The sequence below is a fragment of the Oncorhynchus gorbuscha genome, linkage group LG24 (assembly GCF_021184085.1).
Source record: "Oncorhynchus gorbuscha isolate QuinsamMale2020 ecotype Even-year linkage group LG24, OgorEven_v1.0, whole genome shotgun sequence".
In the NCBI taxonomy this organism is placed as follows: Eukaryota; Metazoa; Chordata; class Actinopteri; order Salmoniformes; family Salmonidae; genus Oncorhynchus; species Oncorhynchus gorbuscha.
The window spans coordinates 42,829,452-42,847,711 of NC_060196.1; the positions used below are offsets into that span (position 1 = coordinate 42,829,452).

Below are 18,260 nucleotides of genomic sequence, written 5' to 3' on the forward strand. Positions count from 1 at the left end.
TGTGGAATCTTTCCTAACACTGAACAGTGACCCCCCCCCTTCACTTCCTGCCCTCTCCCATCCACTCTCTTTCCCTCTATCTTGCCTCCTTCCTTTCTCACCCGCCCTCTCTCTCCCTCTCCTAGTTGTCCTATAGACTACCTCCCTTCACTTCCGTCCAATCACCAGATGAGGAACATCAAACACTCTGTCCAGTCAGCCTGTTGACAAACTGCTTCATATGTAAACACGGTCAAATATACAAAAACAGTAAAGCCCATCACAAACACAAACACACAAGCACACACACAATACACGCACACACACCACACCATACACACACACACACATTGGCAGACTATCCAGTGGGTGGGGAAGCGTGACTGCCCCTCAGGGTTTAAAGGCCCTCTCAGGATTAATTTTAGACCGATTATGGACTCATGAACAATGTAGCCAGTCTTTCTCATCTTTCACCCCAGTCTCAATCCCAACAAGTTTCTGTTTTCCTGTCATCTTTCTATTTCCCCTTGTCCCTTCCTCTCTCTGTGCCACTCTCTTAACTCCCTTTCTTTCCCTCCTCCTCGCTCTCCCTCCCTCTCTCGCCGCCTCCTTCCCTCCCAGCCGTGTCCCTGTCTAAACTCGCTCCCTGCACTGCATGAGCAGCGCTGAATACCAAGGGGCTCACACACACACACACACACACACACACACACACACACACACACACACACACACACACACACACACACACACACACACACACACACACACACACACACACACACACACACACACACACACACACACACACACACACACACACATCCCTCCCCCACCCTTTAAAGCATTAGGAGTCCAGGCAGTTTACCAATGGCCAGATCAGAGTGTATTTAAATATTGGCACTGTAGATACATCATGACATTAACAGACATATACAACTGTTCATCACAAAAACCACCAAACAACACAAGACCACGGAAAAAAGGAGAGAGTAAAAGAAGGAAGAGAAGCCCTGTTCATCCATCCACCATTTCAGATGTAGAGCTCTACCCATTTAGACCCCAAACACACACATACATACATACAGAAGTCCATCCGCGTGGTTACACACACACAAATAAACACACGTCAGTCTCTTTGGGGTCAGAGTGTGTGTCGGGTCTCTTTCCCTCCTAGTAAAAACAGTGAAACACAGGATGTAGAGTCTCCATGCTGGAGTCCTTCCATCAGAGCAGAGACCATGGCAGAACAATAGAGAAGCGATGATGGAACGTTGTGTAGAGCTGTTGTAGCACAGCTGTGGTCAGGGATGGACTTGGACCAGAAATTGGCCCTGGCATTTCTAACACATAGGCCCACACACTGGCCCCTTTTTTCCCTTGAGGCACCCATTATTAGCCAAACAGTGATCTTTTTGCATGAAATAAGTTAGATAGGCCCACTGAGCTTAAAATGGACCAGCCCATCTGGAATTTGCCCAAAATGCCAGATGGCCAGTCCGCCCCTGGGTGTGGTTGTGGGTCTGTGGTCCTGGCTAAAAGCCTGAACGTTAGAAAACACTGATGGAACATTAGTAACGTTGTCTTAACTGTTTCAATGTTGTGGTGAGGTTATGGCTCTGTGGCTGGAGTTGGAGTCTATGTACAGATGCTGGTAATTCAAGAGCTGATGCTGTAGTCCACTTCTCTCATAGAGCACACACAGAGCGAAGGGTGTATGGTTTCGGGGATAGGGGATTAGTGTGTTTAGCGTTGGGGCGGAATTTTTACATTAGGCCCCGCCTCTCTGTTCCTCAGCGTCTGTCACTCCTCCCACAGCTCCTCTAGGCCACTCCCTCTTTCCAGTTGTGTCTGTGTCTGTGTGCGCCTTTGTGTGTGTGTTGCAGTTGTCTTTTGATTGTCATAGCTGGAGAACAGAAGATCTACTGTCCAGAGTTAGGAGATAAATTCTGATCCATCATCTTGTCTCTGAAAGTCTCTCCTTAAAAAAAGTTTACAAATCTGAAAAAAGTTGAGATTTAATGCGCCTGAAAGAGAAAGAGAGAGGGAGAGAAAAAACATAATTATGATGTGATTGTTAAGACAGTAAAACCTTTACATAGCTAAATGTATGAAACCAATGTTAATAAATGTCTTTAGGTGTTGTGTCTAACCCTTTAGTAGAGAGAGAGAGTGAGTCCTCTTGTGTCTAACCCTTTAGTAGAGAGAGAGAGTGAGTCCTCTTGTGTCTAACCCTTTAGTAGAGAGAGAGAGTGAGTCCTCTTGTGTCTATCCCTTTAGTAGAGAGAGAGAGAGAGTCCTCTTGTGTCTAACCCTTTAGTAGAGAGAGAGTGAGTCCTCTTGTGTCTAACCCTTTAGTAGAGACAGAGAGAGTGAGTCCTCTTGTGTCTAACCCTTTAGTAGAGAGAGAGAGTGAGTCCTCTTGTGTCTAACCCTTTAGTAGAGAGAGAGAGTGAGTCCTCTTGTGTCTAACCCTTTAGTAGAGAGAGAGAGTGAGTCCTCTTGTGTCTAACCCTTTAGTAGAGAGATAGAGAGAGATTGGGTCCTCTTGTGTCTATCCCTTTAGTAGAGAGAGGGAGTAGATCCTCTTGTGTCTAACCCTTTAGAGAGTCCTCTTGTGTCTAACCCTTTAGTAGAGAGAGAGAGTGAGTCCTCTTGTGTCTAACCCTTTAGTAGAGAGATAGAGAGAGATTGGGTCCTCTTGTGTCTATCCCTTTAGTAGAGAGAGGGAGTAGATCCTCTTGTGTCTAACCCTTTAGTAGAGAGAGAGAGTGAGTCCTCTTGTGTCTAACCCTTTAGTAGAGAGAGAGTGAGTCCTCTTGTGTCTAACCCTTTAGTAGAGAGATAGAGAGAGATTGGGTCCTCTTGTGTCTATCCCTTTAGTAGAGAGAGAGAGTGAGTCCTCTTGTGTCTAACCCTTTAGTGTGAGTCTAACCCTTTAGTAGAGAGAGAGTGAGTCCTCTTGTGTCTAACCCTTTAGTAGAGAGAGAGAGTGAGTCCTCTTGTGTCTAACCCTTTAGTAGAGAGAGAGAGATTGTCCTCTTGTGTCCTCTTGTGTCTAACCCTTTAGTAGAGAGAGAGAGAGTGGGTCCTCTTGTGTCTAACCCTTTAGTAGAGAGAGTTGGTCCTCTTGTGTCTAACCCTTTAGTAGAGAGAGAGAGAGAGTGGGTCCTCTTGTGTCTATCCCTTTAGTAGAGAGAGAGAGAGAGAGTGAGTCCTCTTGTGTCTAACCCTTTAGTAGAGAGAGAGAGTGAGTCCTCTTGTGTCCCCTTTAGTGTGGGTCCTCTTTAACCCTTTAGTAGAGAGAGGAGTAGTCCTCTTGTGTCTAGTAGAGAGAGAGAGTGAGTCCTCTTGTGTCTAACCCTTTAGTAGAGAGAGAGAGTGGGTCCTCTTGTGTCTAACCCTTTAGTGTCCTCTTGTGTCTAACCCTTTAGTAGAGAGAGAGAGTGAGTCCTCTTGTGTCTAACCCTTTAGTAGAGAGATAGAGAGTGAGTCCTCTTGTGTCTAACCCTTTAGTAGAGACCCTTTAGTAGAGAGAGAGTGGGTCCTCTTGTGTCTAACCCTTTAGTAGAGTAGATCCTCTTGTGTCTAACCCTTTAGAGTGGGTCCTCTTGTGTCTAACCCTTTAGTAGAGTAGAGAGAGTGAGTCCTCTTGTGTCTAACCCTTTAGTAGAGAGAGAGAGTGGAGTCCTCTTGTGTCTAACCCTTTAGTAGAGAGAGAGAGTGGTCCTCTTGTGTCTAACCCTTTAGTAGAGAGAGAGAGTGGGTCCTCTTGTGTCTAACCCTTTAGAGAGAGAGAGAGTGGGTCCTCTTGTGTCTAACCCTTTAGTAGAGAGAGAGAGTGGGTCCTCTTGTGTCTAACCCTTTAGTAGAGAGAGAGAGTGGGTCCTCTTGTGTCTAACCCTTTAGTAGAGAGAGAGTCCTCTTGTGAGTAGAGTCCTCTTGTGTCTAACCCTTTAGTAGAGAGAGAGAGTGAGTCCTCTTGTGTCTAACCCTTTAGTAGAGAGAGAGAGAGATTGGGTCCTCTTGTGTCTAACCCTTTAGTAGAGAGAGAGAGTGAGTCCTCTTGTGTCTAACCCTTTAGTAGAGAGAGAGAGTGGGTCCTCTTGTGTCTAACCCTTTAGTAGAGAGAGAGAGTGGGTCCTCTTGTGTCTAACCCTTTAGTAGAGAGAGAGAGTGGGTCCTCTTGTGTCTAACCCTTTAGTAGAGAGAGTGGGTCCTCTTGTGTCTAACCCTTTAGTAGAGAGAGGGAGTGGTCCTCTTGTGTCTAACCCTTTAGTAGAGAGAGAGAGTGGGTCCTCTTGTGTCTAACCCTTTAGTAGAGAGAGAGAGAGATTGGGTCCTCTTGTGTCTAACCCTTTAGTAGAGAGAGAGAGTGAGTCCTCTTGTGTCTAACCCTTTAGTAAGTGAGTCCTCTTGTGTCTAACCCTTTAGTAGAGAGAGAGAGTGGGTCCTCTTGTGTCTAACCCTTTAGTTAGTAGTCCTCTTGTGTCTAACCCTTTTAGAGAGAGAGAGTAGAGTCCTCTTGTGTCTATCCCTTTAGAGAGAGAGTGGGTCCTCTTGTGTCTAACCCTTTAGTAGAGAGAGAGAGTGGGTCCTCTTGTGTCTAACCCTTTAGTAGAGAGAGAGAGGGTCCTCTTGTGAGTGTGGGTCCTCTTGTGTCTAACCCTTTAGTAGAGAGAGAGAGAGAGAGTGGGTCCTCTTGTGTCTAACCCTTTAGTAGAGAGAGAGAGTGGGTCCTCTTGTGTCTAACCCTTTAGTAGAGAGAGAGAGAGTGGGAGAGGGTCCTCTTGTGTCTAACCCTTTAGTAGAGAGAGAGAGTGGGTCCTCTTGTGTCTAACCCTTTAGTAGAGAGAGAGAGTGGGTCCTCTTGTGTCTAACCCTTTAGTAGAGAGAGAGAGAGTGGGTCCTCTTGTGTCTAACCCTTTAGTAGAGAGAGAGAGAGTGGGTCCTCTTGTGTCTAACCCTTTAGTAGAGAGAGAGAGAGTGGGTCCTCTTGTGTCTAACCCTTTAGTAGAGAGAGAGAGTGGGTCCTCTTGTGTCTAACCCTTTAGTAGAGAGAGGAGAGGTCCTCTTGTGTCTAACCCTTTAGTAGAGAGAGAGAGTGAGTCTTCTTGTGTCTAACCCTTTAGTAGAGAGAGAGAGAGAGTGGGTCCTCTTGTGTCTAACCCTTTAGTAGAGAGAGAGAGAGTGGGTCCTCTTGTGGGTCCTCTTGTGTCTAACCCTTTAGTAGAGAGAGAGAGTGAGTCCTCTTGTGTCTAACCCTTTAGTAGAGAGAGAGTGGGTCCTCTTGTGTCTAACCCTTTAGTAGAGAGAGAGAGTGGGTCCTCTTGTGTCTAACCCTTTAGTAGAGAGAGAGAGTGAGTCCTCTTGTGTCTAACCCTTTAGTAGAGAGAGAGAGTGGGTCCTCTTGTGTCTAACCCTTTAGTAGAGAGAGAGAGTGGGTCCTCTTGTGTCTAACCCTTTAGTAGAGAGAGAGAGTGAGTCCTCTTGTGTCTAACCCTTTAGAGAGAGAGAGTGGGTCCTCTTGTGTCTAACCCTTTAGTAGAGAGAGAGAGAGTAGAGAGAGAGAGGGTCCTCTTGTGTCTAACCCTTTAGTAGAGAGAGAGAGTGGGTCCTCTTGTGTCTAACCCTTTAGTAGAGAGAGAGAGAGTGGGTCCTCTTGTGTCTAACCCTTTAGTAGAGAGAGAGAGTGGGTCCTCTTGTGTCTAACCCTTTAGTAGAGATTGGGTCCTCTTGTGAGAGAGAGAGAGTGGGTCCTCTTGTGTCTAACCCTTTAGTAGAGAGAGAGAGTGGGTCCTCTTGTGTCTAACCCTTTAGTAGAGAGAGAGGAGAGTCTAACCCTTTAGTAGAGAGAGAGTGGTCCTCTTGTGTCTAACCCTTTAGTAGAGAGAGAGTGGGTCCTCTTGTGTCTAACCCTTTAGTAGAGAGAGAGAGAGTGGGTCCTCTTGTGTCTAACCCTTTAGTAGTAGAGAGAGAGTGGGTCCTCTTGTGTCTAACCCTTTAGTAGAGAGAGAGAGTGGGTCCTCTTGTGTCTAACCCTTTAGTAGAGAGAGAGAGGTCCTCTTGTGTCTAACCCTTTAGTAGAGAGAGAGAGTGGGTCCTCTTGTGTCTAACCCTTTAGTAGAGAGAGAGAGTGGGTCCTCTTGTGTCTAACCCTTTAGTAGAGAGAGAGAGTGGGTCCTCTTGTGTCTAACCCTTTAGTAGAGAGAGAGTGGGTCCTCTTGTGTCTAACCCTTTAGTAGAGAGAGAGAGAGTGGGTCCTCTTGTGTCTAACCCTTTAGTAGAGAGAGAGAGTGGGTCCTCTTGTGTCTAACCCTTTAGTAGAGAGAGAGAGAGTAGAGAGAGAGAGAGTCCTCTTGGGTCCTCTTGTGTCTAACCCTTTAGTAGAGAGAGAGTCCTCTTGTGTCTAACCCTTTAGTAGAGAGAGAGAGTCTATCCCTTTAGTAGAGAGAGGAGTAGGTCCTCTTGTGTCTAACCCTTTAGTAGAGAGAGAGTGAGTCCTCTTGTGTCTAACCCTTTAGTGGGTCCTCTTGTGTCTAACCCTTTAGTAGAGAGAGAGAGTGAGTCCTCTTGTGTCTAACCCTTTAGTAGAGAGAGAGAGGTCCTCTTGTGTCTAACCCTTAGTAGTAGAGAGAGAGAGTGGGTCCTCTTGTGTCTATCCCTTTAGTAGAGAGAGAGAGTGAGTCCTCTTGTGTCTAACCCTTTAGTAGTGGGTCCTCTTGTTTACCCTTTAGAGAGAGAGAGTGGGTCCTCTTGTGTCTAACCCTTTAGTAGAGAGAGAGAGAGTGAGTCCTCTTGTGTCTAACCCTTTAGTAGAGAGAGAGAGTGGGTCCTCTTGTGTCTATCCCTTTAGTAGAGAGAGAGAGTGAGTCCTCTTGTGTCTAACCCTTTAGTAGAGAGAGAGAGTGGGTCCTCTTGTGTCTAACCCTTTAGTAGAGAGAGAGTGGAGTCCTCTTGTGTCTAACCCTTTAGTAGAGAGAGAGTGAGTGAGTCCTCTTGTGTCTAACCCTTTAGTAGAGAGAGAGAGAGGGTCCTCTTGTGTCTAACCCTTTAGTAGAGAGAGAGAGTGGGTCCTCTTGTGTCTAACCCTTTAGTAGTAGAGAGAGAGAGAGTGGGTCCTCTTGTGTCTAACCCTTTAGTAGAGAGAGAGGGTCCTCTTGTGTCTAACCCTTTAGTAGAGAGAGAGTGGGTCCTCTTGTGTCTAACCCTTTAGTAGAGAGAGAGAGTGGGTCCTCTTGTGTCTAACCCTTTAGTAGAGAGAGAGGTCCTCTTGTGTCTAACCCTTTAGTAGAGAGAGAGTTGGGTCCTCTTGTGTCTAACCCTTTAGTAGAGAGAGAGAGGGTCCTCTTGTGTCTAACCCTTTAGTAGAGAGAGAGAGTGAGTCCTCTTGTGTCTAACCCTTTAGTAGATTGGGTCCTCTTGTGTCTAACCCTTTAGTAGAGAGAGAGTAGAGTCCTCTTGTGTCTAATCCCTTTAGTAGAGAGAGAGAGTAGGTCCTCTTGTGTCTAACCCTTTAGAGAGAGAGAGTGGGTCCTCTTGTGTCTAACCCTTTAGTAGAGAGTCTATCCCTTTAGAGAGAGAGAGTAGATCCTCTTGTGTCTAACCCTTTAGTAGTAGGTCCTCTTGTGTCTAACCCTTTAGAGAGAGAGAGTCCTCTTGTGTCTAACCCTTTAGTAGAGAGGGAGAGTAGGTCCTCTGTGTCTAACCCTTTGTCTAACCCTTGTGTCTTAGTAGAGAGAGATTGGGTCCTCTTGTGTCTAACCCTTTAGTAGAGAGGGAGTAGGTCCTCTTGTGTCTAACCCTTTAGTAGAGAGATAGAGAGAGATTGGGTCCTCTTGTGTCTAACCCTTTAGTAGAGAGAGAGAGAGTAGATCCTCTTGTGTCTAACACTTTAGTAGAGAGAGAGAGTGGGTCCTCTTGTGTCTATCCCTTTAGTAGAGAGAGAGAGAGTGAGTCCTCTTGTGTCTAACCCTTTAGTAGAGAGAGAGTGAATCCTCTTGTGTCTAACCCTTTAGTAGAGAGAGATTGAGTGGGTCCTATTGTGTCTATCCCTTTAGTAGAGAGAGAGAGAGTAGATCCTCTTGTGTCTAACCCTTTAGTAGAGAGAGAGAGAGAGAGTGGGTCCTCTTGTGTCTATCCCTTTAGTAGAGAGAGAGAGTGAGTCCTCTTGTGTCTATCCCTTTAGTAGAGAGAGAGAGTGAGTCATCTTGTGTCTAACCCTTTAGTAGAGAGAGAGAGAGTGGGTCCTCTTGTGTCTAACCCTTTAGTAGAGAGAGAGAGAGTGGGTCCTCTTGTGTATATCCCTTTAGTAGAGAGAGAGAGTGAGTCCTCTTGTTTCTAACACTTTAGTAGAGAGAGAGAGAGTGGGTCCTCTTGTGTCTATCCCTTTAGTAGAGAGAGAGAGTGAGTCCTCTTGTGTCTAACCCTTTAGTAGAGAGAGAGAGAGTGAGTCCTCTTGTGTCTAATCCTTTAGTAGAGAGAGAGAGAGAGTGGGTCCTCTTGTGTCTATCCCTTTAGTAGAGAGAGAGAGTGAGTCCTCTTGTGTCTAACCCTTTAGTAGAGAGAGAGAGAGAGTGGGTCCTCTTGTGTCTATCCCTTTAGTAGAGAGAGAGAGTAAGTCCTCTTGTGTCTAACCCTTTAGTAGAGAGAGAGAGTAGGTCCTCTTGTGTCTAACCCTTTAGTAGAGAGAGAGAGAGTAAGTCCTCTTGTGTCTAACCCTTTAGTAGAGAGAGAGAGTAGGTCCTCTTGTGTCTATCCCTTTAGTAGAGAGAGAGAGTGAGTCCTCTTGTGTCTAACCCTTTAGTAGAGAGAGAGAGAGAGAGAGTGGGTCCTCTTGTGTCTATCCCTTTAGTAGAGAGAGAGAGTGAGTCCTCTTGTGTCTAACCCTTTAGTAGAGAGAGAGAGAGAGTGGGTCCTCTTGTGTCTATCCCTTTAGTAGAGAGAGAGAGTAGGTCCTCTTGTGTCTAACCCTTTAGTAGAGAGAGAGAGTAGGTCCTCTTGTGTCTAACCCTTTAGTAGAGAGAGAGAGAGTGAGTCCTCTTGTGTCTAACCCTTTAGTAGAGAGAGGGAGAGTAGGTCCTCTTGTGTCTAACCCTTTAGTAGAGAGAGCGAGTGAGTCCTCTTGTGTCTAACCCTTTAGTAGAGAGAGATTGGGTCCTCTTGTGTCTAACCCTTTAGTAGAGAGAGGGAGTAGGTCCTCTTGTGTCTAACCCTTTAGTAGAGAGATAGAGAGAGATTGGGTCCTCTTGTGTCTAACCCTTTAGTAGAGAGAGAGAGAGTAGATCCTCTTGTGTCTAACACTTTATTAGAGAGAGAGAGTGGGTCCTCTTGTGTCTATCCCTTTAGTAGAGAGAGAGAGAGTGAGTCCTCTTGTGTCTAACCCTTTAGTAGAGAGAGAGTGAGTCCTCTTGTGTCTAACCCTTTAGTAGAGAGAGATTGAGTGGGTCCTATTGTGTCTATCCCTTTAGTAGAGAGAGAGAGAGTAGATCCTCTTGTGTCTAACCCTTTAGTAGAGAGAGAGAGAGAGAGTGGGTCCTCTTGTGTCTATCCCTTTAGTAGAGAGAGAGAGTGAGTCCTCTTGTGTCTATCCCTTTAGTAGAGAGAGAGAGTGAGTCATCTTGTGTCTAACCCTTTAGTAGAGAGAGAGAGAGTGGGTCCTCTTGTGTCTAACCCTTTAGTAGAGAGAGAGAGTGGGTCCTCTTGTGTATATCCCTTTAGTAGAGAGAGAGAGTGAGTCCTCTTGTTTCTAACACTTTAGTAGAGAGAGAGAGAGTGGGTCCTCTTGTGTCTATCCCTTTAGTAGAGAGAGAGAGTGAGTCCTCTTGTGTCTAACCCTTTAGTAGAGAGAGAGAGAGTGAGTCCTCTTGTGTCTAATCCTTTAGTAGAGAGAGAGAGAGAGTGGGTCCTCTTGTGTCTATCCCTTTAGTAGAGAGAGAGAGTGAGTCCTCTTGTGTCTAACCCTTTAGTAGAGAGAGAGAGAGAGTGGGTCCTCTTGTGTCTATCCCTTTAGTAGAGAGAGAGAGTAAGTCCTCTTGTGTCTAACCCTTTAGTAGAGAGAGAGAGAGTGAGTCCTCTTGTGTCTAACCCTTTAGTAGAGAGAGAGAGAGGGAGTCCTCTTGTGTCTAACCCTTTAGTAGAGAGAGAGAGTAGGTCCTCTTGTGTCTAACCCTTTAGTAGAGAGAGAGAGAGTGGGTCCTCTTGTGTCTAACCCTTTAGTAGAGAGAGAGAGAGAGTGGGTCCTCTTGTGTCTAACCCTTTAGTAGAGAGAGAGAGTAGGTCCTCTTGTGTCTAACCCTTTAGTAGAGAGAGAGAGTGGGTCCTCTTGTGTCTAACCCTTTAGTAGAGAGAGAGAGTAGGTCCTCTTGTGTCTAACCCTTTAGTAGAGAGAGAGAGTAAGTCCTCTTGTGTCTAACCCTTTAGTAGAGAGAGAGAGAGTGAGTCCTCTTGTGTCTAACCCTTTAGTAGAGAGAGAGAGAGGGAGTCCTCTTGTGTCTAACCCTTTAGTAGAGAGAGAGAGTAGATCCTCTTGTGTCTAACCCTTTAGTAGAGAGAGAGAGAGTGGGTCCTCTTGTGTCTAACCCTTTAGTAGAGAGAGAGAGAGAGTGGGTCCTCTTGTGTCTAACCCTTTAGTAGAGAGAGAGAGTAGGTCCTCTTGTGTCTAACCCTTTAGTAGAGAGAGAGAGTGGGTCCTCTTGTGTCTAACCCTTTAGTAGAGAGAGAGAGTAGGTCCTCTTGTGTCTAACCCTTTAGTAGAGAGAGAGAGAGTGAGAGATTGGGTCCTCTTGTGTCTAACCCTTTAGTAGAGAGAGAGAGTAGATCCTCTTGTGTCTAACCCTTTAGTAGAGAGAGAGAGTAGATCCTCTTGTGTCTAACCCTTTAGTAGAGAGAGAGAGTAGATCCTCTTGTGTCTAACCCTTTAGTAGAGAGAGAGAGTGAGTCCTCTTGTGTCTAACCCTTAAGTAGAGAGAGTTGGTCCTCTTGTGTCTATCCCTTTAATAGAGAGAGAGAGTAGATCATCTTGTGTCTAACCCTTTAGTAGAGAGAGAGAGAGTAGGTCCTCTTGTGTCTAACCCTTTAGTAGAGAGAGAGAGAGTGAGTCCTCTTGTGTCTAACCCTTTAGTAGAGAGAGGGAGAGTAGGTCCTCTTGTGTCTAACCCTTTAGTAGAGAGAGAGAGAGTGAGTCCTCTTGTGTCTAACCCTTTAGTAGAGAGAGAGAGAGTAGGTCCTCTTGTGTCTAACCCTTTAGTAGAGAGAGAGAGAGTGAGTCCTCTTGTGTCTAACCCTTTAGTAGAGAGAGAGAGAGTGGGTCCTCTTGTGTCTAACCCTTTAGTAGAGAGAGGGAGTAGGTCCTCTTGTGTCTAACCCTTTAGTAGAGAGAGAGAGTAGGTCCTTTTGTGTCTAATCCTTTAGTAGAGAGAGAGAGTAGGTCCTCTTGTGTCTATCCCTTTAGTAGAGAGAGAGAGAGAGAGTGGGTCCTCTTGTGTCTATCCCTTTAGTAGAGAGAGGGAGTAGGTCCTCCTGTGTCTAACCCTTTAGTAGAGAGAGAGAGAGTGAGTCCTCTTGTGTCTAACCCTTTAGTAGAGAGATAGAGAGAGATTGGGTCCTCTTGTGTCTAACCCTTTAGTAGAGAGAGGGAGTGGGTCCTCTTGTGTCTAACCCTTTAGTATAGAGAGGGAGTGGGTCCTCTTGTGTCTAACCCTTTAGTATAGAGAGAGAGTGGGTCCTCTTGTGTCTAACCCTTCAGTAGAGAGAGAGAGAGAGTGGGTCCTCTTGTGTCTAACCCTTCAGTAGAGAGAGAGAGAGTGGGTCCTCTTGTGTCTAACCCTTTAGTAGAGAGAGGGAGTAGGCCCTCTTGTGTCTAACCCTTCAGTAGAGAGAGAGAGTGGGTCCTCTTGTGTCTAACCCTTCAGTAGAGAGAGAGAGAGTGGGTCCTCTTGTGTCTAACCCTTTAGTAGAGAGAGGGAGTGGGTCCTCTTGTGTCTAACCCTTTAGTATAGAGAGAGAGTGGGTCCTCTTGTGTCTAACCCTTCAGTAGAGAGAGAGAGAGTGGGTCCTCTTGTGTCTAACCCTTCAGTAGAGAGAGAGAGAGTGGGTCCTCTTGTGTCTAACCCTTTAGTAGAGAGAGGGAGTAGGCCCTCTTGTGTCTAACCCTTTAGTAGAGAGAGGGAGTAGGCCCTCTTGTGTCTAACCCTTTAGTAGAGAGAGAGTGGGTCCTCTTGTGTCTAACCCTTTAGTAGAGAGAGAGAGAGTGGGTCCTCTTGTGTCTAACCCTTTAGTAGAGAGAGGGAGTAGGCCCTCTTGTGTCTAACCCTTTAGTAGAGAGAGGGAGTAGGCCCTCTTGTGTCTAACCATTTAGTAGAGAGAGAGAGAGTGGGTCCTCTTGTGTCTAACCCTTTAGTAGAGAGAGAGAGAGTGGGTCCTCTTGTGTCTAACCCTTTAGTAGAGAGAGGGAGTGGGTCCTCTTGTGTCTAACCCTTTAGTAGAGAGAGGGAGTAGGCCCTCTTGTGTCTAACCCTTCAGTAGAGAGAGGGAGTAGGCCCTCTTGTGTCTAACCCTTCAGTAGAGAGAGGGACTAGGCCCTCTTGTGTCTAACCCTTCAGTAGAGAGTAGAGCATCTTGTGTATTACCTGCAGCTACAAGCTGGTGACACTGAAGCTGTCATCGCTGGGGGGGTCTAGTAGCTGACAGAGCACCCCTCCTCCTCGAGGCGGGGGCTGTGGGTGGTAGCGGGGTGCATCCCGGGGTACGGGGGTAACCCATGTCCTCAGAATGTGGCGAGGACACCAGGGGAGGCTTGGGGTGGGGGAGGGGTACGGGGAGAGCTGCAGGGGGCTGGTCGCAGCCCTGAGTTGAGGTGGGGAGGCAGGTCCCGTTTGTGAGGTTGCGTGGGCATGGCGCTGTGAGGGGGCGCTCCTCATAAAGCAGGGGGTGAGTGTGGGAGTGGGGGAGAGGTTAGGGTGGGGGTGAGTGTGTGGGGAGAGGTTAGGGTGGGAGTGTTGTGTGGTGTTGGGATGGGGGTTGGGGTAAGTGTTCGGGTGGGGGTGTGGATGTTGGTTCTGGTTTGAATGAAGGTGTGTGTTGCTGTGCGGGTGTGTATTGATGTGGGGGTTGGTGTGTGTGTGTGGGTTGGTGTTGGGGTTAGGGTGTGTGTGTGGGCTCAAGCTTGTCTGAGGTGCGTGTGGACTCATGTTTGCATGAGGGTTGCTGTTAGGGTGTGTGTGTGTGTTGATGTGTGCGGTAGTGTGAGTGTTAGGGTGATTGTTAGGGCTAGCGTGAGGGTTAACATTAGCGTGTACATGTGTGTTGCCCTGTGCATTAGCATGTGTGTGTGTAGTGGTGTGTGTGTTAGCGTGGGGGCTGCTGAGCGATGCCCCTCCGTACCAATAGGGGGAGCTACAGTAACTGGGAGAATCATACTGGGAGGGGAAGTGGTCCTTGGAAACAGTTGCCAGGTTACGATGGGGGGGGCTCAGCGCTGTTCCACAGTGTGGCAGTAACCGTGGCGATGGTGAGCAAGAGGGAGAGAAGGAGGCGGGGGAGGAGCAGGGTTGAGAGGGGGTGGTAGGGCTGGGGAGCGGGGGATAGTTTGGGAGGATAGGAGGAGGATGTGGAAGTCATTCCAGGGGAGAGAGAGGAGGATGAAGCCTCGCCAGGGAAGAGGGCTGGGTAGTGCTCCTCTGAGGACGGGGTGGAGGGATGGGCGGAGTAAGGGCACGGGGAGGGGTACTCACAGGGCTCGGTGGGGTAGCCGAGATGTGAGGTGGGGTTAGGGAGGGGGGAGAGGCTGCTGCTGTCTCCACTGTAGTAGTCAAGGCCTTCCTGGAACAACCCCCCCTGAGCAGCACTCCCTCCACCTCCAACCCCACCCCCAGTAGCCTTACCCTTCTTCCCCCCTTGGGGGCGCTCTCCAGGGGATGGGGACAGCCCCCCTCCTCTGCCTCCTCTTACCCCCCTGGCCTGCCGTCCCCCCATTCCACTGCGTTTTCCACCAGAACCCTGGGTTGGGGTGGAGGGCTGCGTCTGGCTTGGGGTGCTGTTGGGAGAGTCTGGGGTGGTCCCTGGTCCTGCTCCTGGTCCGCCACCCCCCTCCTTCTCCGTTTGGGGCTCGGCAGCATTCCGTTTCCTGCGCCCCCGGCTGGGCTTCCCCTGTCCCTGGAAGAGAACGTTCTGGCTCCAGTTGTAGGAGGGGCCTGAGGCGCTCTCGTGCCAGTCCATCATCAGCTTCTCCAGACTTGATAGGCTGGACTGTCCTTGACCTCCCTCTCCACCAATAGGAAGAGACTCCCTCCCTCCACCCTGCCTATAAGCCCCACCTCCGGAGCCTGACCCCGAGCCTCCGCCACTGACCCCACCTCCTGACCCGGTGACCCCTAGGTGGGAGGAGTCAGAAGAGGACTCTGATAGACTCTCGAGGAAGGGTTGTCGCTTGGCCTTCTGGGGGGTGTAGTTGGAGATGTCCAGGATGTCTTTGGGCTCGCTGGGGCCTGGGTCACCGCAGCCTCCTGGGTAGCCACCATAGCCCGGCCTGCAGCACACACACACACAGCAGAGGATCGGTTTTAGCAAGGCAAACATTTACATTTACATTTAAGTCATTTAGCAGACGCAAACCACAGACATTCTAACCTTGATGACATAAGTACTTATTTGGAACCCAAGGTGATTTTGTAGATCAGGGTTCTGAGCAGTCCAACTGCAATGTAGCGTAATGTATCTCAAACACAATACACACTTATAAGAGGTTAGGGTAGTAGAGTTCTCTAATCCAAATTTTGTGGTTCCAGGTAATTTAGACCTACCTGAAGCTACTTACCTGTAGTTACACTGGTTGGAGGGGTAGTGTCTGTATCCCTCTGGGGAAGATGGAGAGGGGAAAGGGCTGTTCTTGGCCATGGCCATATACCCCCCTCTTCCTGGAGAAGATGGTCCAACCTGCCCAAGGTAGCCCCCATAGCCCCGCTTGGAAAAACTGGAATATCCCATCTGACCCTGGCCCACGGGGGTGGCCGTGGAGGCCTTACTCAGCCCGGCTGCCCCATAGGCTGCAAAGCTGCAGTCTGCGGGTCTTTGTGGCACTGTGCTGCCCCCTGCAGGAGTGGAGGAGGAATAGCCAGGCGTGTAGTGACCGTAGGAGGAGGAGGAGGGATGGGGGGAGCTGGGGGAGCGGGACGGAGGGAGGGAGGGAGGGTTAGACTTGAGGAACGAGGAGGAGGTGGGGGAGTTCTGGGACAGGTTATAACTGTAAGGAGGTCTGGAAGAGGAGGAGGAAGAGGGATGATGTAGGGTTGGGTTCTCCCTTGGCTCTCCTTTGGGGCTGCGTTTGGGGCAGGCTGGGGACCAGCGAGGGCCTGGACCGCGGGCAGGGCTGGAAGAGTCGTAGCTCAGGGTGGGAGGAGGTTTCCTGGGGTCGGGGCGAGGGGAGGAGATGTCCAGGAGGTCTGAGGAGTTGTCAGAGTCCAGCAGGGAGCGGAAATATCCGGCGAACAAACCCTGCGCCTCCTCTCCACCTCCACCGCCTCTGCTTCCGCCAGGGCTGCCGTACGCACTCCCTCTCCCCCCCTCACAGGACAGGAAGCCCCCCCTCGGGGAGCCACAGACCTGGTACCCTCCTGGCCCTCTCTCCCTCATGCCTCCCCCTCCTCCCCCAGACACCTCCCCCATTAAACCAGTCTTGTTCCAGCTGCCCCCTGCCTCCCCCTTTAGAACCCCGTTCTTGCGCGAGCGTCGTTTCTTAACCGGCTTCCCCCTCACCCCCAACCCCGATCTCCCCACCTGCAGCCCCTCCTCCCCTGCCTCCCCCACCCTTCCCACGTTTCTTGAGTAACCCTGGTTCTGACAGAGCGGGGGTCACTTTCCTTTTCTTCCCGATCGTCTCAAAAAAGTCACTGAAGGAGCTCTTGAAGCCCTCTCCACCGGCTCCTCCTGCTCCTCCCCCTGCTCCTCCTCCCCTGCCTCCAACACCTCCCCCCCTGCCTCCCCTGCGTCTGAACCCTGTGAGTCGGTGGAGCAGGGCGGAGATCCCAGGGTTGTCGGACGGTGTGTGAAAGCTGTCCGGTTCGCTGGGTGTCCAGCAGCGTGGTGGGGAGCAGCGGCCAGTGGCCGGCGGTTGGCGGTTGAGGAATGCCAGTTTGGACAGAACGTCTCCGTACTCCGTCTTCACGTCGTTGGTGTCGTTCACGTACGACGGTTGCGGAGACGGGAGCTTGGCCCGCCGGCGCCGACGAGGTTTCTTGGGCTCGCCATTCCCACCGGTGGTTTTATCCGGCGTTCCAGGTACAACCTGTTTGGGAGGTCGGCCACGGCGACGTTTCAGGATCACAGGAAGTTCTCCAGGCGGGAACATGACCATCACACTCTTCCCGTTGTTCTTCATACGGAGGAGCGCAGTCGGCTCTCGGACTACCGCTGTCCCCCCCTCGGCTCCGTCCAACCTGCCATCACAACCTGCCCCGCCCTTCTCAACTGTCTCCATGGAGGAAATCTTGTAGCTCTTCTGGCGTCGACTGAGGTTGACTGGGATACGAGCTACCTTCACCACGATACGCCTCACCTGGGGAACAAACACAAACAAACAAATATTATTTCCCTGGTGAAATCTAGTTATCAAGTGATGTCAAATCAACATGACAAGATGGGTTTTGGTTCCTTTTGATTAATAATATCATAGAACTTGAACTTACACCAACAAACCGGCGTTTCCGTTTGGTGAGGGGATCTAGTTCACCAGGCTCCTCCTTCTTCACTGCCGGCCGGGGCACTGTATTGGTCAATGGACGAGGCGAGGGATTGGTTGCTGGTCTGGGATTGGTTGCTGATCTGGGCAAAGGTTTGGGCGAGGCTTTCATCGATGGTCTGGGTTGGGATTTTGGTTTGGCATTGGTTGAAGATTTGGGTTGGGGTTTGGTTGAAGTTCTATGTTGGGGTTTGGGCGATGGCCGGGGGGCTGAGTGAGAGGAGGGGCGTGATGAGGGGTGTGTTGAGGGGAGTGGTGCTACAGGTACTGGTGCAGGTGAGGCTGCAGGCTTGGAGGCTGCAGGCTTGAAGGCTGCAGATAGACACTCCTCCACTGTGTGGCGCTCTACCTTCACATGTACACTCACCCTCTCTTTCTCCTCTTCCTCTTCCTCCTCCCTCTCGCTCTCCCTCCCTCCCCTCCTCTCTCCATCCTCAGTGCATCGGCGGATGCGGGAAGACTTGCGTAGCTGGCAGGGGAAGCGAGGTCGACCGGAGCTACGAAGTGCATACTTTCTCTCACCTTCGACAGGTACAGGGGAGGGGTCTACAGGGGCTGGACCAATAGTAGAAAGGTCTGGACAGGCTGGACCGATAGGAGAAAGGCCTGGAGGATTTGGACCAGTAACTCTTGAGGGTTTAGAGAGATCTAGAGGTGTTGAACTAATATTAGGGGCAGGGCTAATGGCTGGGGGCATGTCTCTGTTTGCAGAGTGTGAAGGAGCGGGGCTGCAAGGAGAGAAAGCAGCTTGCTGATTGGTGCAGGCTGAATGATTGAGAGGCAGGAGGACCTGTCGCTGAGGTGATCTGGTGTGTGTCTCTGGTGATGAATCAGTTCTGGGCTGCTCTGGACCAGCAGAGTCCAAGTGTGTGTGAGCATCCATTTGTCTGTGAGCACTTGTGTGTGTGTGAGTGTCCATGCACGTCTCTGCGGGTGTCTGCATTTGGATGTCCTTGTGTGTCTGCATGCCTATGAAGGTCTGTCCAGGTGTGTGTGTTGGAGCGTTGTTGAGTGTGTGTGTCTCTGTCTGCCTCCGTCTGCGTGTACCAAGGACAGGCCTCCTGTGCAGGTGAAGACCGTTAGACAGGGAGGGGGGTGAGGGGGAGGGTAAAAGTTCAAGGGTCTCCTGAGCTCCAGCCTCAGCGCTGGGTTCCACTGTGACCTCCTCCTGTACCCCTACAGCCCTTTCCCCCTCAAACGCCACCCGCGACCCCTCGCACCCCTGCTCCTCCACTACGGCCCTGCCGTCACACCCCCCCCTCCCCCCTCCCCCCGACCGCAGGCGTCCAGACAGGCGGCTCATCCACCCAGGGCGACAGCGATGATAATGTCAAAGTGAGAGTGTCAGTGTTGGGCCCCAGTGATCCTCTTCGGAGAGGTTAGGGAGCTCTGTCCCTCTCTCTGTTTGTCTGTGTTTATGTGTGTTCCTCTGAAGTCACAGACCTATATCCTGAAGGGTTGGGGACCTGAGGAGAGCGAGATACATAAGGTCAACACACTCCGAACAGTAGATTCTAACAGAGAATTAACGTAATGTTAAAGGGAG

The 18,260-nt window shown here is 50.0% G+C and overlaps 2 protein-coding genes across 2 annotated transcripts in view; both read right to left on the minus strand.

The window, feature by feature from the left end:
• Nucleotides 1-842: 842 nt before the first annotated feature.
• Nucleotides 843-15,642, minus strand: LOC124012244 (AT-hook DNA-binding motif-containing protein 1-like). The gene is made up of 3 exons (XM_046325718.1): nucleotides 14,795-15,642; nucleotides 12,609-14,506; nucleotides 843-2,006 (listed from the first exon to the last, which is right to left on the minus strand). The coding sequence occupies exons 1-2, from the start codon at nucleotides 15,640-15,642 to the stop codon at nucleotides 13,435-13,437; spliced, it is 1,920 nt and encodes a 639-aa protein (XP_046181674.1). The 3' UTR covers nucleotides 843-2,006; nucleotides 12,609-13,434.
• Nucleotides 15,643-15,712: 70 nt separating this feature from the next.
• The window catches only part of LOC124012245 (proteoglycan 4-like), a 51,804-nt gene continuing 49,256 nt past the window's right edge, over nucleotides 15,713-18,260 (minus strand). Inside the window, exons 2-3 of the mRNA XM_046325719.1 lie at nucleotides 16,662-18,180; nucleotides 15,713-16,531 (exon numbers count right to left, since the gene is read on the minus strand). Of these exons, the coding sequence (XP_046181675.1) occupies nucleotides 15,713-16,531; nucleotides 16,662-18,017 (2,175 nt within the window). The 5' untranslated portion in view covers nucleotides 18,018-18,180. The remainder of the gene's footprint in view (nucleotides 16,532-16,661; nucleotides 18,181-18,260) is intronic.